The sequence below is a fragment of the Trichomycterus rosablanca genome, chromosome 6 (assembly GCF_030014385.1).
Source record: "Trichomycterus rosablanca isolate fTriRos1 chromosome 6, fTriRos1.hap1, whole genome shotgun sequence".
NCBI classification, from domain to species: domain Eukaryota; kingdom Metazoa; phylum Chordata; class Actinopteri; order Siluriformes; family Trichomycteridae; genus Trichomycterus; species Trichomycterus rosablanca.
This window is the reverse complement of record NC_085993.1, coordinates 12,022,642-12,047,711: the sequence shown is the minus strand read 5'-3', so window position 1 is coordinate 12,047,711 and position 25,070 is coordinate 12,022,642. Positions and strand designations below refer to the sequence as shown.

The 25,070-nt window shown below is 41.3% G+C and overlaps 1 protein-coding gene across 1 annotated transcript in view; it reads right to left on the bottom strand.

The window, feature by feature from the left end:
• Nucleotides 1-243: 243 nt before the first annotated feature.
• lrig2 (leucine-rich repeats and immunoglobulin-like domains 2) overlaps nucleotides 244-25,070 on the bottom strand; it is a 35,836-nt gene continuing 11,009 nt past the window's right edge. The window contains exons 4-18 of the mRNA XM_062996614.1: nucleotides 24,609-24,749; nucleotides 24,311-24,454; nucleotides 20,101-20,244; nucleotides 19,688-19,831; nucleotides 18,916-18,996; nucleotides 18,763-18,834; nucleotides 17,997-18,065; nucleotides 17,384-17,547; nucleotides 12,806-13,117; nucleotides 9,965-10,246; nucleotides 9,379-9,822; nucleotides 3,324-3,476; nucleotides 2,827-2,967; nucleotides 2,457-2,690; nucleotides 244-1,422 (exon numbers count right to left, since the gene is read on the bottom strand). Coding sequence (XP_062852684.1) covers nucleotides 1,238-1,422; nucleotides 2,457-2,690; nucleotides 2,827-2,967; nucleotides 3,324-3,476; nucleotides 9,379-9,822; nucleotides 9,965-10,246; nucleotides 12,806-13,117; nucleotides 17,384-17,547; nucleotides 17,997-18,065; nucleotides 18,763-18,834; nucleotides 18,916-18,996; nucleotides 19,688-19,831; nucleotides 20,101-20,244; nucleotides 24,311-24,454; nucleotides 24,609-24,749 — 2,710 coding nt within the window. The 3' untranslated portion in view covers nucleotides 244-1,237. The remainder of the gene's footprint in view (nucleotides 1,423-2,456; nucleotides 2,691-2,826; nucleotides 2,968-3,323; nucleotides 3,477-9,378; nucleotides 9,823-9,964; nucleotides 10,247-12,805; nucleotides 13,118-17,383; nucleotides 17,548-17,996; nucleotides 18,066-18,762; nucleotides 18,835-18,915; nucleotides 18,997-19,687; nucleotides 19,832-20,100; nucleotides 20,245-24,310; nucleotides 24,455-24,608; nucleotides 24,750-25,070) is intronic.

The window sequence follows — 25,070 nt, the reverse complement described above, 5'->3', positions numbered from 1 at the left end:
GGTGTGCTAGCGGAATATCCCGCTGCACCACCTAGGCGCCTAAGGTGCCTTAATTCAAAGCGACAATCTGACTGAATAACGAGGGAGCATCTGAAGCTTCCTTAGTGGCAAAGGCAATCCCAGCATTCAGTGCGGTACAACTTTTCTGACAAAAAATTACAGATGCAGAACGACAAACTGGATTCTTTTCATATGTAAATACATTCTCATTGATTTTAAATTTGTATAAGTACAAGTGTCATTTATTTGCAAATTCGGATTTGTCAGCGACAATTTAACTGTTTTTGGTACAAAGTGGGAAATGTTAGCTGGCATGCTACCTGGGTGTGCCACACAGTGTAACAGTGTTAGCTTAGTAAGCGAAAACTGCGGTGACATAATTACTCTCTAAGCAGTGTGTCTGAACAATCTGCCTTATAAGTTTGATGACTTATTAGAATCCTCTCAACTTCGGCAGCTGCCTAGATAGGGAGTAGGCAGCAAGGCAGCTCACTAGGTTTTCGGACAGCCCCAGAGTATATTTGGCTTTGTGAACAGCATTAAACAAACAACAGCAAAAAAACTATTAACATACACTGTAATTTCAGCTCACAATATTAGGAAGGAACAAAAGGAATATTCTTCCACACCTCGGGATAAACATTCTAATCAACGTGATTACTAGGAAAGAGTAATGCAGAAAGGACCTTTGTCTTCCTGACAGCATCAGATTGTTCAATTAGTGTATTCACCTACCCGTACATACTGTACAGGTACTGATTTGTACCAACACAGAAGGGTCCGCCACCCCGGGCCTGAATGTGTGGACTTATTTCCCACCTTGTCTCTGCGCGCGCTCGTTTTCAGAGCCAGGGCGGCATGGAACTGGCTGGCTCAATGCTTTGGCATTCCCGTGAGAACTCCAACTCTCCGAAGTAGGTGGAAAAGTCAAAGAATAAAGGCATGGTGAGCAATGCTAAAACATTTTCTTACAAGGGCCTCAGCTTTAATGAATGATTAGTGTTTAAAGAATCAGCCAGAAGGTCTTATTCACCATGTCCTCGCTGAAGAGATTCTCACCAGAAACACACACTCTACCGAGATCCAATGTGAGGATGGGATGGAATGTAAACACACAACAGGAGGCGCTTACTTATATATATATATATAATTTGGCAGAGAGCGAGTTTTCTCAGAGGAGGTAGTGGGATTGAAGGGCACATTGTGCAGGGCATAAACACTTGGTGCTGCTCAGGCTCTATGTGTTAGGTGGGTTTTGATCCTGCGAGTTAGTCCTGTAAGAGGCTTCGTCTAGTCCCCCTCTCCTTTCCTCATGGATGGTGCCATTGAGACCTGTTGGGGGCTTGTGTACAGTCACTGAGCCCTGGGGCAGCTCCAAGGAATGAGGTTCCACTCCACTCCAAAAAGAGCTTTCTGGAATATCTGTACAGAGACAATAAAAGGCTGTCAGAGAGCAGAAAGATGAAGATATGCACCAACCTACTCTTCTGAATACTGAACACTGATGGGGTTATCAACACTAACACTAATACTAGTACACTAGTACTCCTACAGAACATATTTACATATGTGAATTGTGCATTTGTGTCAAATAACAGTCAAATCCTCTCTAAAAGCATCCACATACAGTGGTACCTTGAAACTCAACGTCAACTGGTTCCAGGAGCGATGTTGAGTTTAAAAAGCATCGAGTTTCAAGGTATTTTTTTATAAGGATGATTTTTTATGCTCATTTATTTGAAGTAAACAGACAGCATAAATGTGATTGTGAGATTCTGCTGGTTTGTTTGAAAGAAATATTGCCAATATTAATACTTTGATGTTGTTTTACCGCTCCGCTCAAGCCAAGCGCTGAACAAACCGACACACGTCAAGTTTAAGGGTACAACTTACTAGACGAAGGGTGCTAAGTTTCAAAGATTTCGAGTTAAGGGGATGTTGAGTTACAAGGTTCCACTGTACAGTATATTTATGTTTTGCTGAATTTTCCTCGCCGTTTCACTTTTAAACTTGTGTTATAGTTCAGGGTTCTGAGAAATCGTTTAAATTAGCTTTTCAAAGAAAGCCTAAAATGCTTATTGTTAAAAAAGCTTAACGTGGTTTAATGTATTAAAAGAACTACATAGAAACGCTAAACTTCTCTTAATTATTACTGCTCATAAGCTTTTTTCACTAGATGGGATTTCACAGTTATTGTTTTAATACAATAAGTCACATTAAGTCTTGTTCACGTTAAGCGCTGTTCGTTTTGCCCAAATAGCTTATACTGCGTCATATCAAACAGTTTGTCTAATTGGAGGCACTTTGAAAAGGCCAGCAGCAAACTGGGTCAAAGCTCAAATTGCAATCCCAACACAGCAAAAGTGCTCGGTGTGCACTCCATAGGAAACAACGGCACAGCCAGCTCAAAAGCGGTTCGCGCCCTAATGCATATAAGTAAGGGTGAGTCTGCTTACCGTTGCTTCCGTAGTATTGTGAGGCACAGAGTTGTGTCTCTGGACTGTTCTGAGCGATCAGGTTGTGCAGTGTTGGATCTTTGTACTGCCCCTCTTGTCCTGTGTCCCTTGGCAGCTGGGCATCTAGAGCATCTTCCTCACTCAGGTAGGAATAGTGACAGTAGTCACGTGTGCGAGAGTAGATGTTGGCATTGTCATAGCAATCTGAGCAGATGACCAGCGAGCCGGCGCCACCTAAGAGACAAACAGAAGATCAGTGTTCACTGCCTCAATAGATGCTCTTGATAATCCCAATAAAAATTTAAATATTTTAATATTATAAAGAATATTTATGGAAATTCTTGTTCTTTGCAAGAAAAAGCTCACAGACCATTGGGCATATGTGGCAGGCCATCTCTGGTTTCGCTCTGGAGGAAACCGCTCCGTCCAGCAAACAAGGACCCAACACGATTACCCAGCATCCCATTGGTCTCTGGGTCCATTTCTCCACCCACCTCGCCATAGCATACAGCTTTGGACAAGAAGAATTTGTTATGAATGTACCAAAAATACTCAGGTCAGCATTTATTTTACTCCAATGTGGATGTTTTTTTTTTCATTGCACATTTTTGTTCCCTTATGAACCAATCTAGTCATTTCCAGTTCTTTATTGTGGTTTAGGCACAGCCTTGCTGGCTGTTTCTCATCATCTGCCAGTGGTGGGCTCCCACACAAAGCCGTATCACTTTCAGACAGACACGCCACACTTCATGTGTCTTGTTACATTACAATAATAGTGACAGGCATTTCTAATGTGCAGCGTTTTACCATATGGAACTGATAGCGACAGGTAGTTATCTATGGTAAATGTTCTGTGGGTGATCTTACCATCATTTCCTTTATGAGCACAGCCATTGGACAGGGGAGGCATGAGCTGCTGGTGGCTGCCAGCCTCCGAGTTACTGTAGCCCTCCTGAGGTTCAGACAGAGTGCCCTGAGATGACAGGTAACTTGGAATGTCTGCTGGCAGATTCATCTCATCTACAACACACATATACACACAGTTACCAATATCTGTGTGTATCTGTCCACATCTGGAGCTGATGTCTACTCAGCATCTGCGTAAAGCTTAATGTTTGCTTCTTGTCAAGAACTGGAGTTATTTTAGTTATATATCTGCCTATGTGTGATCACTGTTACCCAACTCACTGTGCCAGCCATATGTGTGGGCAGAAAATGGGATTATTCTAGCAAACTGGGTTGCTTGCAAAGAGTTTTTTTGAAGCTTTGTTTTTTGTAATTAAGTTCTGCGACAAACATAGCACTAGCCCCATGGCACAATGTTCCGTGATATGTTTTTTGTGCATGAAAAAGCTTATATATATATATATATACTGGTGCTGGTCATAAAATTAGAATATCATGAAAAAGTTTATTTATTTCAGTAATTCCATTCAAAAAGTGAAACTTGTATATTATATTCATTCATTACACACAGACTGATATATTTCAAATGTTTATTTATTTTAATGTTGATGATTATAACTGACAACTAATGAAAACCCCAAATTCAGTATCTCAGAAAATTAGAATATTGTGACAAGGTACAATATTGAAGACACCTGGTGCCACACTCTAATCAGCTAATTAACTCAAAACACCTGCAAAGGCCTTTAAATGGTCTCTCAGTCTAGTTCTGTAGGCTACACAATCATGGGGAAGACTGCTGACTTGATAGTTGTCCAAAAGACGACATTGACACCTTGCACAAGGAGGGCAAGACACAAAAGGTCATTGCTAAAGAGGCTGGCTGTTCACAGAGCTCTGTGTCCAAGCACATTAATAGAGGCGAAGGGAAGGAAAAGATGTGGTAGAAAAAAGTGTACAAGTAATAGGGTTAACCGCACCCTGGAGAGGATTGTGAAACAAAACCCATTCAAAAATGTGGGGGAGATTCACAAAGAGTGGACTGCAGCTGGAGTCAGTGCCTCAAGAACCACCACGCACAGACGTATGCAAGACATGGGTTTCAGCTGTCGCATTCCTTGTGTCAAGCCACTCTTGAATTAGGAGACAGTGTCAGAAGCGTCTCGCCTGGGCTAAAGACAAAAAGGACTGCTGAGTGGTCCAAAGTTATGTTCTCTGATGAAAGTAAATTTTGCATTACCTTTGGAAATCAAGGTCCCAGAGTCTGGAGGAAGAGAGGAGAGGCACAGAATCCACGTTGCTTGAGGTCCAGTGTAAAGTTTCCACAGTCAGTGATGGTTTGGAGTGCCATGTCATCTGCTGGTGTTGGTCCACTGTGTTTTCTGAGGTCCAGGGTCAACGCAGCCGTCTACCAGGAAGTTTTAGAGCACTTCATGCTTCCTGCTGCTGACCAACTTTATGGAGATGCAGATTTCATTTTCCAACAGGACTTGGCACCTACACACAGTGCCAAAGCTACCAGTACCTGGTTTAAGGACCATGGTATCCCTGTTCTTAATTGGCCAGCAAACTCGCCTGACCTGTATTGTGAAGAGGAAGATGCGATACGCCAGACCCAACAATTCAGAAGAGCTGAAGGCCACTATCAGAGCAACCTGGGCTCTCATAACATCTGAGCAGTGCCACAGACTGATGGACTCCATGCCACGCCGCATTGCTGCAGTAATCCAGGCAAAAGGAGCCCCAATTAAGTATTGAGTGCTGTACATGCTCATACTTTTCATGTTCATACTTTTCAGTTGGCCAACATTTCTAAAAATCCTTTTTTTGTATTGGTCTTAAGTAATATTCTAATTTTCTGAGATACTGAATTTGGGGTTTTCATTAGTTGTCAGTTATAATCATCAACATTAAAAGAAATAAACATTTGAAATATATCAGTCTGTGTGTAATGAATGAATATAATATACAAGTTTCACATCTTGAATGGAATTACTGAAATAAATAAACTTTTTCATGATATTCTAATTTTATGACCAGCACCAGTGTGTATATATATATATATATATATATATATATATATACAGTGTATCACAAAAGTGAGTACACCCCTCACATTTCTGCAGATATTTAAGTATATCTTTTCATGGGACAACACTGACAAAATGACACTTTGACACAATGAAAAGTAGTCTGTGTGCAGCTTATATAACAGTGTAAATTTATTATTTCCTCAAAATAACTCAATATACAGCCATTAATGTCTAAACCACCGGCAACAAAAGTGAGTACACCCCTTAGTGAAAGTTCCTGAAGTGTCAATATTTTGTGTGGCCACCATTATTTCCCAGAACTGCCTTAACTCTCCTGGGCATGGAGTTTACCAGAGCTTCACAGGTTGCCACTGGAATGCTTTTCCACTCCTCCATGACGACATCACGGAACTGGCGGATATTCGAGACTTTGCGCTCCTCCACCTTCCGCTTGAGGATGCCCCAAAGATGTTCTATTGGGTTTAGGTCTGGAGACATGCTTGGCCAGTCCATCACCTTTACCCTCAGCCTCTTCAATAAAGCAGTGGTCGTCTTAGAGGAGTGTTTGGGGTCATTATCATGCTGGAACACTGCCCTGCGACCCAGTTTCCGGAGGGAGGGGATCATGCTCTGCTCAGTATTTTACAGTACATATTGGAGTTCATGTGTCCCTCAATGAAATGTAACTCCCCAACACCTGCTGCACTCATGCAGCCCCAGACCATGGCATTCCCACCACCATGCTTGACTGTAGGCATGACACACTTATCTTTGTACTCCTCACCTGATTGCCGCCACACATGCTTGAGACCATCTGAACCAAACAAATTAATCTTGGTCTCATCAGACCATAGGACATGGTTCCAGTAATCCATGTCCTTTGTTGACATGTCTTCAGCAAACTGTTTGCGGGCTTTCTTGTGTAGAGACTTCAGAAGAGGCTTCCTTCTGGGGTGACAGCCATGCAGACCAATTTGATGTAGTGTGCGGCGTATGGTCTGAGCACTGACAGGCTGACCCCCCACCTTTTCAATCTCTGCAGCAATGCTGACAGCACTCCTGCGCCTATCTTTCAAAGACAGCAGTTGGATGTGACGCTGAGCACGTGCACTCAGCTTCTTTGGACGACCAATGCGAGGTCTGTTCTGAGTGGACCCTGCTCTTTTAAAACGCTGGATGATCTTGGCCACTGTGCTGCAGCTCAGTTTCAGGGTGTTGGCAATCTTCTTGTAGCCTTGGCCATCTTCATGTAGCGCAACAATTCGTCTTTTAAGATCCTCAGAGAGTTCTTTGCCATGAGGTGCCATGTTGGAACTTTCAGTGACCAGTATGAGAGAGTGTGAGAGCTGTACTACTAAATTGAACACACCTGCTCCCTATGCACACCTGAGACCTAGTAACACTAACAAATCGCATGACATTTTGGAGGGAAAATGACAAGCAGTGCTCAATTTGGACATTTAGGGGTGTAGTCTCTTAGGGGTGTACTCACTTTTGTTGCCGGTGGTTTAGACATTAATGGCTGTATATTGAGTTATTTTGAGGGAAGAATAAATTTACACTGTTATATAAGCTGCACACAGACTACTTTTCATTGTGTCAAAGTGTCATTTTGTCAGTGTTGTACCATGAAAAGATATACTTAAATATCTGCAGAAATATATATATATATATATATACAGTGTATCACAAAAGTGAGTACACCCCTCACATTTCTGCAAATATTTCATTATATCTTTTCATGGGACAACACTATAGACATGAAACTTGGATATAACTTAGAGTAGTCAGTGTACAGCTTGTATAGCAGTGTAGATTTACTGTCTTCTGAAAATAACTCAACACACAGCCATTAATGTCTAAATAGCTGGCAACGTAAGTGAGTACACCCCACAGTGAACATGTCCAAATTGTGCCCAAAGTGTCAATATTTTGTGTGACCACCATTATTATCCAGCACTGCCTTAACCCTCCTGGGCATGGAGTTCACCAGAGCTGCACAGGTTGCTACTGGAATCCTCTTCCACTCCTCCATGATGACATCACTAAGCTGGTGGATGTTAGACACCTTGAACTCCTCCACCTTCCACTTGAGGATGCGCCACAGGTGCTCAATTGGGTTTAGTCCATCACCTTTACCTTCAGCTTCCTCAGCAAGGCAGTTGTCATCTTGGAGGTTGTGTTTGGGGTCGTTATCCTGTTGGAAAACTGCCATGAGGCCCAGTTTTCGAAGGGAGGGGATCATGCTCTGTTTCAGAATGTCACAGTACATGTTGGAATTCATGTTTCCCTCAATGAACTGCAGCTCCCCAGTGTCAGCAACACTCATGCAGCCCAAGACCATGATGCTACCACCACCATGCTTGACTGTAGGCAAGATACAGTTGTCTTGGTACTTCTCACCAGGGCGCCGCCACACATGCTGGACACCATCTGAGCCAAACAAGTTTATCTTGGTCTCGTCAGACCACAGGGCATTCCAGTAATCCATGTTCTTGGACTGCTTGTTTTCAGCAAACTGTTTGCGGGCTTTCTTGTGCGTCAGCTTCCTTCTGGGATGACGACCATGCAGACCGAGTTGATGCAGTGTGCGGCGTATGGTCTGAGCACTGACAGGCTGACCTCCCACGTCTTCAACCTCTGCAGCAATGCTGGCAGCACTCATGTGTCTATTTTTTAAAGCCAACCTCTGGATATGACGCCGAACACGTGGACTGAACTTCTTTGGTCGACCCTGGCGAAGCCTGTTCCGAGTGGAACCTGTCCTGGAAAACCGCTGTATGACCTTGGCCACCATGCTGTAGCTCAGTTTCAGGGTGTTAGCAATCTTCTTATAGCTCAGGACATCTTTGTGGAGAGCAACAATTCTATTTCTCACATCCTCAGAGGGTTCTTTGCCATGAGGTGCCATGTTGAATATCCAGTGGCCAGTATGAGAGAATTGTACCCAAAACACCAAATTTAACAGCCCTGCTCCCCATTCACACCTGGGACCTTGACACATGACACCAGGGAGGGACAACAACACATTTGGGCACAATTTGGACATGTTCACTGTGGGGTGTACTCACTTATGTTACCAGCTATTTAGACATTAATGGCTGTGTGTTGAGTTCTTTTCAGAAGACAGTAAATCTACACTGCTATACAAGCTGTACACTGACTACTCTAAGTTATATCCAAGTTTTATTTCTATAGTGTTGTCCCATGAAAAGATATAATGAAATATTTGCAGAAATGTGAGGGGTGTACTCACTTTTGTGATACACTGTATATATATATATATATATATATAAAATGGTTGTTGAATTTGCATTACTACACAAAAAGCACAAAGATAGATTTAGTTGCCACACTTTTTTTTGTATCTGTTGGTCCTGGATTGTTGAGTGCTTGTCCCATGCAGGGATAAAATAAAGAGAATTGCATCAGGAAGGGCATCTCCTGGGCCAGTTCATGTATGCAGACCAGAATGCTCCACTGTGAAGCCCCCTAATACGAGAGCAGCCAAAACAAAGAAATACGAATGGTGTAGATCATGCATGTGACTCTCCCTGTTAACAGAAGTGACTTGATTATCACTAGAATTTGTTACTGTTAGAGCTCTGATAGCGGTACCATATCAAAGTGGGAAACTCAATCAGTGTACACCTGAACACCCAAATATTTTATAGTGGATGGCACCATAGTTAAGTATCCATGCTGTATTTGGTTACTGAGACAGTGGTAGCCTAGCAGGTAGAGCTGTGGGTTGCTAACTGAAAGGTTGTGGGTCTGAATCCTGACTCTAAAAACAGTACTGACCAATGACCGGTGGTCAAGGGTCACTGAACTTTACCCACAAATGTACACTGGTGCTTAACCAGTGTGTGAATACTTCTGAATTCTGATTAGTAAAAAGGCCAGGTCATACCGTGGGGTCTAAAAGAATAATACGCCTAATTCAAAAGTCCTAATTAGACAGGATCTAGTCTGCAACCTACCTGTATTAGTGATGCTATAGTCCTCACTCTTGCGTCTCATGTGGTAGATGACTATAACCCAAACCAGCGAGGTGCCCACCACACAGCACACCACCACCATGACCACAATCCCCACTGTGGTCCAACCGTCCTGGTCGTAGGCACCGCCACCTGGTTCACAGTTGGAAGAGGGTGTGACGCTGAGGTAGATGTTGCCACGCTCTGTGCCCAGCGTGTTGGACATACTGCAAGTGTATTTTCCTGCATCAGCAGGCCTGGCATCCACGATAATAAGCAGTTGGTTGGCCGCTGCGAAGAAGTGACGCTCCGTTAACATCAACAGGCCATCTTCTTTAGTCCAGTTAAGGCGGGGCGCAGGGCTACCACGAGCTATGCACTGGAGAACGGCAGTCTCGCCGCGTGCTACGGTGCGATCCTCTAACGGCCGCTGGAACGATGGGGTCTCTGTATGGAGCAACACATGATGTAAACACAATGACTGGCATGCTCACATGACCATAAATACAAAAAATACTGACTATTCTGCAACTTAGTGAAATACACTATGACATCACATCTCCTAATAATCAAAGCGTGAAGGGCTTACCTAACACAGTGAGCGTGGCATTGGCTGACAGACTGCCCGCCTCATTTTTGGCCGTGCAGCTGTACACACCCATGTCCTCTGCTTTCACGTTAGCAATGAAAAAGGTGTCGTCTTCCGGCATGACATGCATCCTTCTCTCACGGGCAGCGGGAAAGTTGATGCCGCCGTCCTTCTGCCAGGCAATCTGGGGGGGCGGGTGCCCCTCAGCTGCACATTCTAACCGCGCCACTGTGCCCGTGCGGATAGTAAGATCCATTGGTGTTTTTAGAAAGGAGGGTAGCTCTGAAAATGTACGACAAATAAAGATTCAGTCAGGTTTCAAATGTGTGGAGGAAGGATGTGGTTAAATGGATGCAACTCTATTAATCACCGCTCTATTAATGCTATTGGTTAAAAATGCAATTTAATAAATTATTAACCTCATTTGAACCAATGTTAATGTCGAACATCTTACAAAAAAGAGTGTAAGAAAAAGATCACAAACAACCTGAACTTCAATAATAACTAATCACTGTGTACAAGCTCTGCCCTTGGTTTGCGGCACTATAATAATTGTATTTAAGTGTAAATCTTTAGTTTCCGAGTGCTGTTTGGGCACAAAAGCTTCACTTTCATCCAAATTATGGGACACCGGAATAATCACATCGCACAAGATTGCTTCCCAGAGGGCCACATAATGTTTGTTCTTATAAAATTGGAAATTAAATTAGAAGAGTCCTGAAAACAACAGGGGAGAGATTAAAGATCTGAAAAAACACAGAGGCTAAAATATTCATAACCAACAGTACCTCCAAAAGCCAAACAGGACTCTTTATCATGCATCCTGGAAGTATTTGACAGAAAAAAAACACACCCAATACACTCTGCTGATAGACCCCCAGGCTTCATATGTAAAATTGGCTTTCGTTAAAACGTCTTTTGTGGCTGACTGCAAGGAACCTAAGTATAAATCCTGAAATAATGAACCCCTACACACAAAGCATGACAGCTAAAGAACTTCCTTATAAGTAAGGCCCTACTTAATTCATGACTGTGAAAATTGCGTCACGGACCGTGAAATAAGCTGTTTACTTGTGTAATAGGGATGTCCCGATCACGTTTTTTTGTTCCCGATCCCGATCTTTAATTTTGATCCCGATCCGATACCGATACCGATTCTCAAACCGATACTTGTATTTTCTAGATATTGTCTAGATAAGAACTGGATAATACTGTTCACACAGTGCACACTTCAAGTACATTACAGTTATTCAAATTAATCCAATGTACATGTTTAACAACTGAATAGCTCTGCAGTGCTGTAGGAAAAAAATTGCCTGCATCCAAGCTATTGCTTAATGTTCTTTTACAAAATAAAAGTAAACAAACCTAGTGCAGCATTGTAGTAAAAATGATAATTACAGTTTCACTTTGAACTTTATATTCAAAGAACATAATTCTGTTTAATGCAGTGATACACTAAAAATGAACAAAAATCTCCACTCACAAGTGGTGTAGCAGCTTAACTTGAATATAAAAAAACAAATAAGTTACTTAACAGCATTACAGTAAAACCTGAATACCAAAATAAAATGGAAAGTCACTCTTTTGTTATGAAGGAAAGCCAGTTCTTAAAGTGCTTGTATTGTGACAATGGTTTGATGGACGGGTCTACGCAAAGTGAGTGTGTTTTGACCCTTTGGGGCTTCCATAGCGCATGGGATAGCGTGCTCGGCTCTGGCTGTCCGCTATTCGGAACAGAATAAGTTAATAAAGTGTTTTGCTCCCGACAATTTGTGAATATACCGTGTATTTTATTTCTTTATTAAGCGAGTGCATCACTACTACTGAGATGTCGTTCAGTCTTGTAACACGTAAACTCGTAAAAGCTGTATGTTATGGTCCTGAAGTTTTCATACTCGGATTAAAAGTTATTGTTTTGTAAACCGGAGTGATCCTCGACTCACACACCATATAAACAGTGCAATTCTACAGTAATGAACGCAGCTCTGCTCCTACCGCCTGGTGAAACGCTCGCAGTGCAGACATTACACCGCTGTTGGACACGTTTTACTTTCCAATTTAAAGTATTTCCACACAGCGGACATGCTGACGTAAAACAAAAGATCGGGTTATGATCGGCATTAGTAAAGCCGATTTCCGATCAGTTAAAAATGCCTTGATCGGCCCCGATCCCGATCTGTGAGATCGGATCGGGACATCCCTATTGTGTAATATGCAATTTGCTGTGAAATTCAAATTTTAACTAGCAATCATATGGTAATTAAGTTAGTGTAACAGACTTTTCTGTGGTATAGTGTACTGACAAAGATGTATGTGTTTCATACATCATATTCCATAATTAATGGAAAAGTGTGCTTCTCTACACACGTGATCATCTCTGTGTAGTCTGTGCTCCGCCTCAAAAGAACAAGCCAGTAAAGTATTATGCTCCAGATTGTTTGTCTATGTACAGTTTATTTATTTCTTTATAAATTAGCAAACCCTAAAGATGCTCAGTTACGTTAGCAATTGGTTATAAAAAATGTCCAAGATGTCGAAGTCTAAAGCAGTTAAAAGCACTACTTGTGTTACTAAGTTTGGAAAACTCCCAACCAATTTTGTGCATGCAGAGGGGGTGTCAAAACAGCAACATTAATCAATTTATGAGTGTTATTTAATGACTGCCATAAAATGTGGCACTTTTCTTTAAAAATCCGTGAAATCTGCTATTTTTGAAAAACAAGGTCCACGAAATAAAGCATTAATAAATTTTCCCCATAATTTCGTAGGGCCCTAATTAATTATAAGTTAAAGCCTCTGCAGGCGATATATGACTGATTATATGATGATTCAACTCACCGTTAACCGTGAGCTTGGCTTCAGTGGAGTAGTTGGATCCAAAGTGGTTGAAGATCACACACTGGTACTGTCCCTCATCTGTAAAGTTAACAGCAAGTATGTGAAGCACACTGGTGAAGTAAAGCTGCTGATCCTGGTAGCGGGTGTAGTCCAGCACCAACGCTTCGTACAGAACTTCTCTGTCCTTCCTCCAGGAGGCCGTCATGGGGGAGTCACTGCTGCTGAAGGCAGAGCAGTTCAGAGTCACGTTGGTTCCACGAAGGGTCACCGCGGTCCTGGGGTTCCCATTCATCTGAGGCTTTGGAAAGTCGTCTAAGAGGGTAAGAAAACAGAATAACGGTCATTAAAAGCAATTCTTCTCCAACGTTTCTATTAATGAAATGAATAAAAATGTGAGTCTGGAAATCTCATTTGTAATTAATCTTTATCTGCAGGGGTTTTCCAAATAGAGGTCTTGTCTTATTTATAAATCTCACTAGGCATTTCTCAATTTTGACCTTTATTTGAAAGATATCCAACTCTAGTCTGAACAGGTCACAATCCAGAACTGACCAAAATGCACACAAGCAAAATGCTCCACTTTATCTCTGGCTAGTGCTGTCAGAATTAATTCCATATTGACATACAGCTTAAAAATCTGACAGGTTACATATATTCAAACTGAAATGTGTGATTCTAGCCTAGTGGTTAGGGCAGCCTTTCTCAACCGGGGTGGCGCGGCACCCTGGGGTGCCGTCTGGCTTCGTCAGGGATGCCGTCAAAAATATTCTGATAGTGATAAATCGTTCACGAACGATCCGATTCTATTAAACGGCTCTTTAAAATGCGCCTCTGGAAGCCGCTATATACAGTGCATCACAAAAGTGAGTACACCCCTCACATTTCTGCAAATATTTCATTATATCTTTTCATGGGACAACACTATAGACATGAAACTTGGATATAACTTAGAGTAGTCAGTGTACAACTTGTATAGCAGTGTAGATTTACTGTCTTCTGAAAATAACTCAACACACAGCCATTAATGTCTAAATAGCTGGCAACATAAGTGAGTACACCCCACAGTGAACATGTCCAAATTGTGCCCAAATGTGTCGTTGTCCCTCCCCGGTGTCATGTGTCAAGGTCCCAGGTGTAAATGGGGAGCAGGGCTGTTAAATTTGGTGTTTTGGGTACAATTCTCTCATACTGGCCAATGGATATTCAACATGGCACCTCATGGCAAAGAACTCTCTGAGGATGTGAGAAATAGAATTGTTGCTCTCCACAAAGATGGCCTGGGCTATAAGAAGATTGCTAACACCCTGAAACTGAGCTACAGCATGGTGGCCAAGGTCATACAGCGGTTTTCCAGGACAGGTTCCACTCGGAACAGGCTTCGCCAGGGTCGACCAAAGAAGTTGAGTCCACGTGTTCGGCGTCATATCCAGAGGTTGGCTTTAAAAAATAGACACTCAAGTGCTGCCAGCATTGCTGCAGAGGTTGAAGACGTGGGAGGTCAGCCTGTCAGTGCTCAGACCATACGCCGCACACTGCATCAACTCGGTCTGCATGGTCGTCATCCCAGAAGGAAGCTGACGCACAAGAAAGCCCGCAAACAGTTTGCTGAAGACAAGCAGTCCAAGAACATGGCTTACTGGAATGCCCTGTGGTCTGACGAGACCAAGATAAACTTGTTTGGCTCAGATGGTGTCCAGCATGTGTGGCGGCGCCCTGGTGAGAAGTACCAAGACAACTGCATCTTGCCTACAGTCAAGCATGGTGGTGGTAGCATCAAGGTCTTGGGCTGCTTGAGTGTTGCTGGCACTGGGAGCTGCAGGTCATTGAGGGAAACATGAATTCCAACATGTACTGTGACATTCTGAAACAGAGCATGATCCCCTCCCTTCGAAAACTGGGCCTCATGGCAGTTTTCCAACAGGATAATGACCCCAAACACAACCTCCAAGATGACAACTGCCTTGCTGAGGAAGCTGAAGGTAAAGGTGATGGACTAAACCCAATTGAGCACCTGTGGCGCATCCTCAAGTGGAAGGTGGAGGAGTTCAAGGTGTCTAACATCCACCAGCTCCGTGATGTCATCATGGAGGAGTGGAAGAGGATTCCAGTAGCAACCTGTGCAGCTCTGGTGAATTCCATGCCCAGGAGGGTTAAGGCAGTGCTGGATAATAATGGTGGTCACACAAAATATTGACACTTTGGGCACAATTTGGACATGTTCACTGTGGGGTGTACTCACTTATGTTGCCAGCCATTTAGACATTAATGGCTGTGTGTTGAGTTATTTTCAGAAGACATTAAATCTACACTGCTATACAAGTTGTACACTGACTACTCTAAGTTATATCCAAGTTTTATTTCTATAGTGTTGTCCCATGAAAAGATATAATGAAATATTTGCAGAAATGTGAGGGGTGTACTCACTTTTGTGATACACTGTATGTATATATTTTTATTTCTGCGCAATTCTTATCGACTGTAATCCACCCATTCCGCTTCCATCAGTAGAGGGAATTAATCAGTCATAATAAGAGCTGTTTATTGTCGAAATTCAAATCCGAAAACGGAGAGCGAGCGGCACACACACACACACACACACACACACACACACACACACACACAAAACTCAAAAGAAGCTTTATTGGCATGACAAATAAGGACATTCCTATTGCCAAAGAAAGTTACAGAGAAATAATAAAAATAACAATAAGAAAGAACAAATATATACAAAACAGTTACATGTGCAAAAATATAAAATAGAATAAAATAATAATAAAAACAGTGCAAAATATTAACAATAAAAATGATAATATTTACATTAATGAGGTAGTAATAAAGATCAGTTAATGTGCGCGCACACACACACACAGAGAGAGAGAGAGAGACTGATCATTATTACTACCTCATTACTGTAAATATTATAATTTTGTTATTATTTTGCACTGGTTTTATTAATATAATATTTTTTTGCACTTGTAACTGTTTTAGTAAGTAAGTAATTTATTTATAAAGCACATTTACATCCAAAGTGCTGTTTTGTATATGTTTGTTCTTTCTTACTGTTATTTTTATTATTTCTCTCTAACTTGCTTTGGCAATACGGATGTCTTTATTTGTCATGCCAATAAAGCTTATTTTGAGTTTGAGTTGAGAGAGCCGTAACCGAGCTACAGAGAGAACATGCAGAAAAGAAGCAGTGCTCTTAGTATAATGACAAATAATTGAGAAATAAACTATAAACTTGTTAAATTATGGTAAATCTGATTAGTTCATGGTGTGAACTGAGCTTTTCGAGTGTAACTTGCATCAAGAACAAGTACAGGGAGCGACTGAGGGCTCTGGACCAGGAGCTCCGTTTCTGCCTCTTATCCATCCCTGTCAGAATAGGGCGATTGTGTGCATCATTCCAGGCTCAGGTTTCCCATTAAAAGTAAGTCACGTTTACCCCTCCCTCCCTAAATGACACCTTATGGTGTGTGTCCGTGTGTGTTAGCAGTCCGAGGGATGCAGAGTGTAAGTTTTTTTAATACATTTTAGACTGGGGTGACTTGAGATTTTGCATACTTTTAAAGGGTGCCGTGACTGAAAAAAGGTTGAGAAACACTGGGTTAGGGTACAGAACTAGTAATCAAAAGGTCGCTGATTCAAGCCCCACCATAAACAGAAATTTGTGATTCTAGCCTAGTGGTTAGGGTACAGAACTAGTAATCGAAAGGTCGCTGGTTTAAGCCCCACCACTGCCAGGTTGTTACTGTTGGGCCCTTAAGCAAGTCCCTTAACCCTCACTTGCTTAGACAATATATACTACCACAGTACTGCAAGTGGCTTTGGATAAAAGCGTCCGCTAAATGCCAAAAATGTAAATGTAAAATACTTTAAAATTTCATTAGATTTCACGGCATGGTTTCCTTATTCCTAGTAAGTGTTAGCGAGTGACAACAGCCGTTGCCCCCCAAGAATTAGAAAATGCTGAACACAGGTGGCAATGTTCACAGTTAAGCAGTTTTGCAACGTTGCTGTGCGAGGAAAAAGGCCCCTTCTTTATAAATGAAAGTCGTTTACAACATAAATAGCTCTAGGAATAGGGAGACCTGTGTACGAACAATCTGTATCTCCATTTTCTCCATGTGGGACCCCATGTTTCCTCCCACCTTCTAAAACATTGGCTACTGTGATTAGTCTGGTTAATGGATGAGTGTGTCAAGCCCTGTGATAAATTAAGGCCCTGGCCAGGATACATTTTTGGAATGAGCTGTCCTAATGAGAGCCCTAATCAGGATAGGATAGAGGATAGAGTTTACAACTTTGGTTTATGTATTTGTTTATGTACTTCTTCCTTTTTAAATTGTCGTGCTACATTCTGCCATTGAACCTGGAATCAGGCACTTGCTACATTGAGTTTTTTTGCAAATCGTACCATCAACAAAGTGATTATCAGTGTTACATTCAATTTGATTTGCACCACCTTTATCTGCAGTGTGAACAAACCTAGCCTGTGTGACTTTTATATATTTAGACACTCATTTTATTCCTGTGATATATGAAGTACATCAAAGATATACACAACCAGTCACTTACTACACACAAATTCTTTCAGCTGGACATTGAAGATACTTCTGCCTGCCAATGGAGCAGGATGTGCACACACAGCGATGCACGACTGCTGGAGGTGGTTGTCAATCAGCCACTGACTCAGCCACTTTAGCTGGCAGTCACACAGGAGACTGCTGGTGTTTAGGTCACTGTAAGATAAATGAAGATGGAGACATTCTATTTAAACATAATAATGGCAACTCTCATAAGAACAACTTTTGTGACAAGGAACACATTGTTAAGCATAAAACAATATATAAATATGATGTTTGTGTCATTTTCATGTTTTAGCACCGTTGATCCTGGTCAGATACATGCAGGGTATGGTTTCCTGGGAATCGCTTGGCACAATGTAGTAACACACCTCAGACAGGACATTAGTCCATTGCTGGCCTCAACCATTCACACCCAATCCATTTCTCAGTATAGCCAATCAAGTCTGTATGTCGACCAGCCCATGGCACCACTGCTGGAATTCAAGTGGGCTAGTGTAATTTACCACTGCACCACCCAAGCGCCCAAATAAAAATAATGCCAATGATGATACGTCTTAAATAATACAAAAGAAACCTAATAAGAGAAAAATTTTTTAACTTACAGTGATTTGAGTTTTAAATGGGAGAAGGCATCAGGGTGAACAGACATGATCCGGTTGTTGCTCAAATCTCTGCAGAGATAAAAATCAAACACATTTACCAACAAATCATTGCTGTGAATTCTATTTGATGTAAATGTAAATGCAAAAACAATACAAGCTAGAGACACAAAATTTGCTATTTTTCTTTAACCAATAACTGACTGCTATTAGTTGATGGTTAACCGTCAACCAACAAGCTTATAGTGTCTCAGTAAAATACATAACACATCACAGAGTTCCACAACAGCAAGTCTTTATAGTTTACTTATTGAAAACCAGTATAACAAAGCAAATGTAGCAGCGATATAGAACAGCAAAATGGTTTGCTACCAACACTTTCACACTGAACTGATTTTGCTTAGGGTGTTTATGTCTAATACAAGTGCTAACTGAACATGCTTATCAAAGTGAACAGAAATGCAGTCTGTGTTTTAAAACTCTCCCTGACAACATTAGTGTGGTTATCATAAGATGTTTACTGTTATATGGAGACACAAAATCCAAATCATTTCTATAAAAAAAAAAAAAAAAAAAATGTTAAACAGAAACTACGTTTAAATCAAACTTCAGCTGTTAAAAATAAGTTAAAATGCCCTTTTTAACAACACCATTAATCAAACAATGATTTCTTTGTTGGTTATGGGTTAACCAGTTAATCATTAGAATCCCTTCTACAAATCTTAAATATTAAAATAGAAAACACTTAAGAGAACCATTAGAAACTTACAAATGTTCTAGTTCTCCCAATCCCTCAAAAGCCCTTTTAGTAATGGTCCTGATCTTGTTCCTCTGAAGAACCCTGTAATCAGTAATATTACAATGTTACACACTGAAACAATCTGTGTCAAGGCATTGTTGACCTTAAAAAAATCAAACTTACAATGTGTTGAGCTTCTTCGTGCCCACAAACATACCAACTAAATCCTCAATAGCAAGAGATATGTCATTGTTACGTATATCACTGAAAAAAAAAAAAAAAACAGTTTAATATAGAACAAAACTGTCGTTATAGAATAGAACAGAATGCATTTTTTTTTCATATATACATAAACACGTGTACAGTACAACAATATTCTTTTTTTTGTGCATCCCAGCTTTTCTGTAGCTGAGAAGGTTAAAAGACTTGCTCAAAAATTCAACCATGGCTGCATGGCAGAGCTGGGATTCGAACTCCCAACCTTTTAATTGACCTCAAAGTTCTGCCTATTAGGCTTTAAAAAAAAATCACACATCCAATTGCAATTATCAGACTGTTGTGTTTCAACAGACTCAAATGTGAAGTAATATGTCATAATTGGTGATAATATTAAACTCATAAGAGAAATTGAACTATAATCCAGAACTAAATAAATAACCAATAGCGCATCCTACGCAGACATAAAATGCGGATGGGTTTAAATTACAACATAGCAGGGTAGCTGGCTGATAGCAGAGCTGAGATTCTACTTGGATCATATTTTTTAATCTAAATACATATACAATGGATATTAAATAATTAATCACAAAATTAATTCATATTTTCAGATTAACTTGATAAATAATCTGCATGTTACATATAATAACAGCAAATCAGTTATAATCAGGCTAATGACACTTTAGACAACAAATCTAAACACCCAGAATTAAAACCCTAGTATCATGTGTTGTCTTACAGTGTGCGGACATTTGACAGGGTATTAAAAACTCCCTCTCCCAGATGTGAGATGCGATTCTCTCCCAGGTTGAGACTCTGCAGCATCCCAAGCCCAGAAAAAGCCCAATCCTCCAGACGAGTGAGATGATTATAGGACAGATCCCTGATAAACACAAACATGCAATAGGTAAAGGTTAGCACTGGAATGTGTGTGTTTTTATTAGTAATCATGGACAAAAACACAAAATAAGAAAACAAATTAAAAGCTACTTGAAAGCACTTTAACACACATAACTCTAGCCTGGGCACAATCCTCTCATGTAAAGGAGCTCCAGTACAAGTGAGTATTTAATCAGCTAATCTGTGTACTGGAGTGTGTTTAGAATTTGAGCTGAAAAGTGCTAAAGCTTAGAAGTTGAGTGTTTTACTTACAGCTCTTCCAGACGGTGGCAGAATTCCCAGGAGTCAGCTCGGATAAGGCCGATGTTGTTGTGGGTGAGCCGGAGCAGACGGAGCATGTGGAGGCCGTACAGCCAACCTTTATTCAACTCTGTGAGGTTGTTGTGCTCCAGCTCTCTGTACAGAGAAACATCAAAACCCTTCATCTCAACTCAAGCATAAACAGCGTAAGATTAAGCATGCTGGCCATAAAATAATGAGATGTAGCTGTCTTTATTCTATTTATTTATGCATTTTCTCCCTTTTAAGCGAAGCCAGTTAGTCTTCCACTGCTGGGGATCCCTGATTACGTTGGAGAAGGGTCCCCTCTGATGTGCGCACCGTCCCTCAACCCCTTCTTTCTCAACTGTGCCTCGGTGGTTTCGCACATGAGTAGGGTTGGGCGGTATTGCTGATTTTCATACCATCATACCGTCTTCAGAACAATCAGAACGTCAAACATTGCTTATCCTATCTAATCTATAATAAATATTTCAGGCATAAGTGTAAATGCGTCTCTTTATATATATTTTTTATTTCTGCGCAGTTCTTATCGGCTGTAATCTCGGATGTTAAATCTGATTATTTCATGGTGCATATGTTTTAAAGCAGAAATAAACACAGGCACATCTCTGCACAAAAGAGGATTGTTCTGAAACTTAATGCGATGCAACCACAGTATGTCTCTTCTCTGTAGTTTTTTTCTCTTCTTTTAAAATAAATCTTTTTTTCTCATTTAAGTGTTGTTTGAATTAGGCCTACATTTAAGGCAAGGTAGCAAAATGTTCATGATTGTTCATCATTGATATTAATATCCGGGTTGTCTTATAGTTTACCCAGTAGCGCTTCCCAAGGCCCGAAGAGTCATTTTTTTTTGAACGGCTCTTTAAAAGGAACCGAGCCAAAAGATCCGGCTCCCTTCAAGGAGCCATAATTCCCATCACTACAACCAATCAGTGAGCTCCAACTGCCTACCCCTCCCTTACTGTGGATGCGCGAATGTCTTAAAGTCTCAGTTTTCAAGGTAAACCTGAAGCAGAAATTTGGCGCTTCAAATTTTTTTAATACCGTCACCATTTTTAAATACTGTCAACAGTTTACCGTAATACCGTCATACCGCCCAAGCCTACACATGAGACACCTCAGTCTGCTAACCATGGTTCTGCACATCGTTTGATGACCCCACACACCAAGTCCCACCCAGCAGACTCAGTGGCCAATTTGTGTCTGCTGCGGGCACTGCCAATTGTGCCCGCTAGATGGCGCCCAGCCAACCAGTAGCAGAGCTGAGATTTGAACCGGGGTGTTCAGAATCTCAGCACTGGTGTGCTAGCAGAATATCCCGCTGTGCCACCTGGGCCCCATCGTAGCTCTGTTCCTAAAGCAGGTTTTTAATCCCTACCACACAACTAGTAAGAAAATAGATTTAGTTACGCATATCATTATGAAAGTAAACACTGACCACCCACTTTCTCAGTGGCTTTCGTTTCAGATGTGTTTTTAAACATCAGGAAATTAAAACAAAACCAATCTGCTTAAAGTTGACCTAAAACTCCACACTAATTATCCACTATTTTAAAAAGAAGTTAAAAAGAAATGTTAAAAAGGACAAAACACCGCTGAGATCCGAACTCAAATCTCAGCTGTGCTATCAAATCCTGGATCCCTGGATCTTAGCGGCAATGGGCTAACATATTTTGCCGTTGCACCACCCGAGTGCCCAATACCTATCAGACTACACTACACACAAACTGAAAACGAGTATGTTTTGTGAAGATCAACTGAAAATCAAAAAGTCTCTTTTTTACAAAAAGTATTTAGACCCTTTGCCTGTGCACTCTAAACTGCGGTAAAAAGCATCCTGTTTGTTTAAATTATCTGTGAGATGTGTCAACTGAATCATATTGGATTGATTAGACAGAGTTTGGAAGGATTTAAACTGCAATGTAATGATAAAAACCAAGCAACAGAGTCCAAAATACTCTCTGTGGATCTCTGTGATCGATATTTGGCAAGATATGAATCAGGGCAAGGATATAAAATAATATCTAAGGCTTTAAGTAATGCAGGACCACAGTAGATTTAATAAGTTTGAAATGGAAGAAGCTTGGCACAAGCTTAAACCTTTCTAAAGTTGGCTGTCCGGCCAAACTTGGCATGTGGGCAGTAAAAGCTTTGGCCAGGGATGTAAGAAAGTGCCCATCAGTAACTCAAAAAAAAAGCTAAAAGTCCTGTTGGATGGACAACCATCTCTGCAGCACCCAATAATTTAGGCATTTATGGCAGAGTAGCAAGTCAGTAAAAGACATGGTTGAGCCTGCCTTGTTGAAGAACATGAGGAAAATGATTCTCTAATCTGATGTGAGAAAATTGAACCACATGGTCTGGCAAAAAACAGGCACTGAACATCACCTGGCTCATATCATCGCTATGGTGATATGTTGTGGTGGCATTATGCTATGGGGTTGGTTGCTTCTCAGCGGCAGGGACAAGGAGACAGTCAAATCCTTCGAGAAAATTTTCTAAACTGCAGTGACAATTCACCTTTTAACAGCCAAAATAACACTAAAAAGGCTTTGGGGCAATGTTATGAATCTATTTGAGTGGTCTAGCCAAATTCCAGATTTAAACCCCTTTATGAGACCTGAAGATGGCAGTTTTCAGACGGTTCCATACAATCTGACTGCTTGAGAGACAGGGACAAAGTGCCCAAATTTAGGTGTAAAAAGCTTGTAGAAACATCAGACAGGTAGAGCTGCAAAATTTGCATCTACAAAGTTCTGAATAAAGGGTCTACATCTGTGGCGGAAAATGAAATACCTTTGGCCCAATGAAATACCTCAGAGACCGGATTATGAGAGAAAAGGGTTTTAGCCGCTCAGGTGGCGCAGCGGTTAAACACGCTAGCACACAAGAGCTGACATTTCGAAATCGTCAGTTAAAAACTCAGCTCCATCCGGCTGGGCTGGCCGGCTACATAAACTGATGTAATTACAACCTCATAACTGATGTAATTACAACCTCTGCTGGCTGACTGATGGCGCCTGCACAGAGACGATGAATAATGCGTTGATCAAAGTGTGGCTCTCCGTACACAAAGCTGATCCGCATATGAACTCGCCTCGTGCAGGTGAAAAGAAGCAGTCGGCTACTGCACTGCACTCGCTATCCTCAATAAGGAATGGAGATCAGCATCAGTACAGAGGAAGCGTAATGCAATCGGGTAATTGGATTTAATTTAAAGTTCTGATCTTGCCTGCAGAGAAAAACCGAATTGACCAAGTCTCACATGGAGACTCTGTGAACGCGATAAGGCAGAAAGAAAATAATCACCCTTTATACCAGTGACCTTGTAGGATAGATTTCACTGTTAACAGAGATTTCTTAGCTAGAACATAGAAACTGGTCTAAACCAGCTAGAACTGGGTTTTGGATGTCATACAATGTTATTGATGCACTTCTTGTCATGTACACCAGCGGTCCCCAACCTTTTTTGCACCACAGACCGGTTTCATATAAGATATAATTTCACGGACCCGCAGGAGGATTTAAAATAAAAAGAACCATAGACTAGAAAATCTGTGTAAACCTGCAACGAGACGCTGTTTCCACCTAGTGGTGATTGGGGACAATAACACCAGAAGAGTTTTGGAGATGTAATTGCTCTTGTAGCGAGCTCTAATTATTTATTCTTTAAGTGCAGCCCAGTAATAAATGACCAACGGACCGGGACCGGGATGCGGCCCGGTGGTTTGGGACCACTGACGTAGACCACTTTCCAAAGCATATGTACACTTTTTAATTAGTAATTGAGGGCGGCACAGTGGCTAAGTGGGTAGCACTGTCACCTCACAGCAAGAGGGTCCTGGGTTTGATCCCCAGGTGGGGCCCGGGTCCTTTTCTGTGTGGCGTTTACATGTTCACCCAGTGTCCGCGTGGTTTTCCTCCCACAATCCAAAGACATGCAAGTGAGGTGAATTGGAGACTAAATTGTCCATGACTGTGTTTGATATAACCTTGTGAACTGATGAATCTTGTGAGTAACTATCTGTTCTGTCATGAATGTACCCAAAGTGTAAAACATGATGTTAAAATCCTAATAAACAAACAAACTAATTAGTAACTGATTATGTTTTAATACTATTAATTCTGGTTTAAATGAACACTTTTCTCCCACACATCAAATGATTTACAATTCACTTACAATTCCTCCATATTGTCAAGGCCAAAAAGAGCGCCGTCCATCAGCTTGGTGATGCTGTTCCTCTGCATCTTCAGAGACTTCAGAGACTCCAGTTCTTTGAAGATCAAACTGTCCACCACTCTGATCTTATTGCGTTTCAACTCCCTGATACAGACGAGACACAGAAAGTTCATTCCACGGACGGCGCATGTTTTTCTCTACGCGCCACAAAACACCGACATTGCTTAAGGCAGATTCTTTCATCTAAAAGTCACTATGATCAGCTTCTTAAAGCATATGAAAATAGAATTGGACTTACAGAACTTGGAGCTGAGCGAGAGTGAAGACTTTAGCAGGGAGGAGTGTTAGCCGGTTCCTGTTTATCTTCAGAACCAGCAGAGAGGTGAGGTTGCTAAAACAACCAGGTTCCAGCAAGCTGATTTTGTTGTTACTTAGATTCCTGAAGTCAGACCACAAAACACAAGTTCAGCCTCACAAACTTCAGTCTATCATAGATTTTACAGAATCACTTGTGTGTAGATATCTGATTTAATTGTGATGACTTGATTTGACTGTGATTAGTTCCATAAATGATCGTTTCAGCTACGGTAGTATTTGGGCTGCACTGACATTTTTCCTATTTAAGCATTTTCTCTTTTTTTCTCCCAATCAAGCATAACCTTGCTAATTGGTCTTGCTGGGGACCACGACTGCTACCAAAGGGGGGTCTATTTGCCTGACACACGCTCCCTCCGACACGTGAGCAGTCCACCAACCCGTT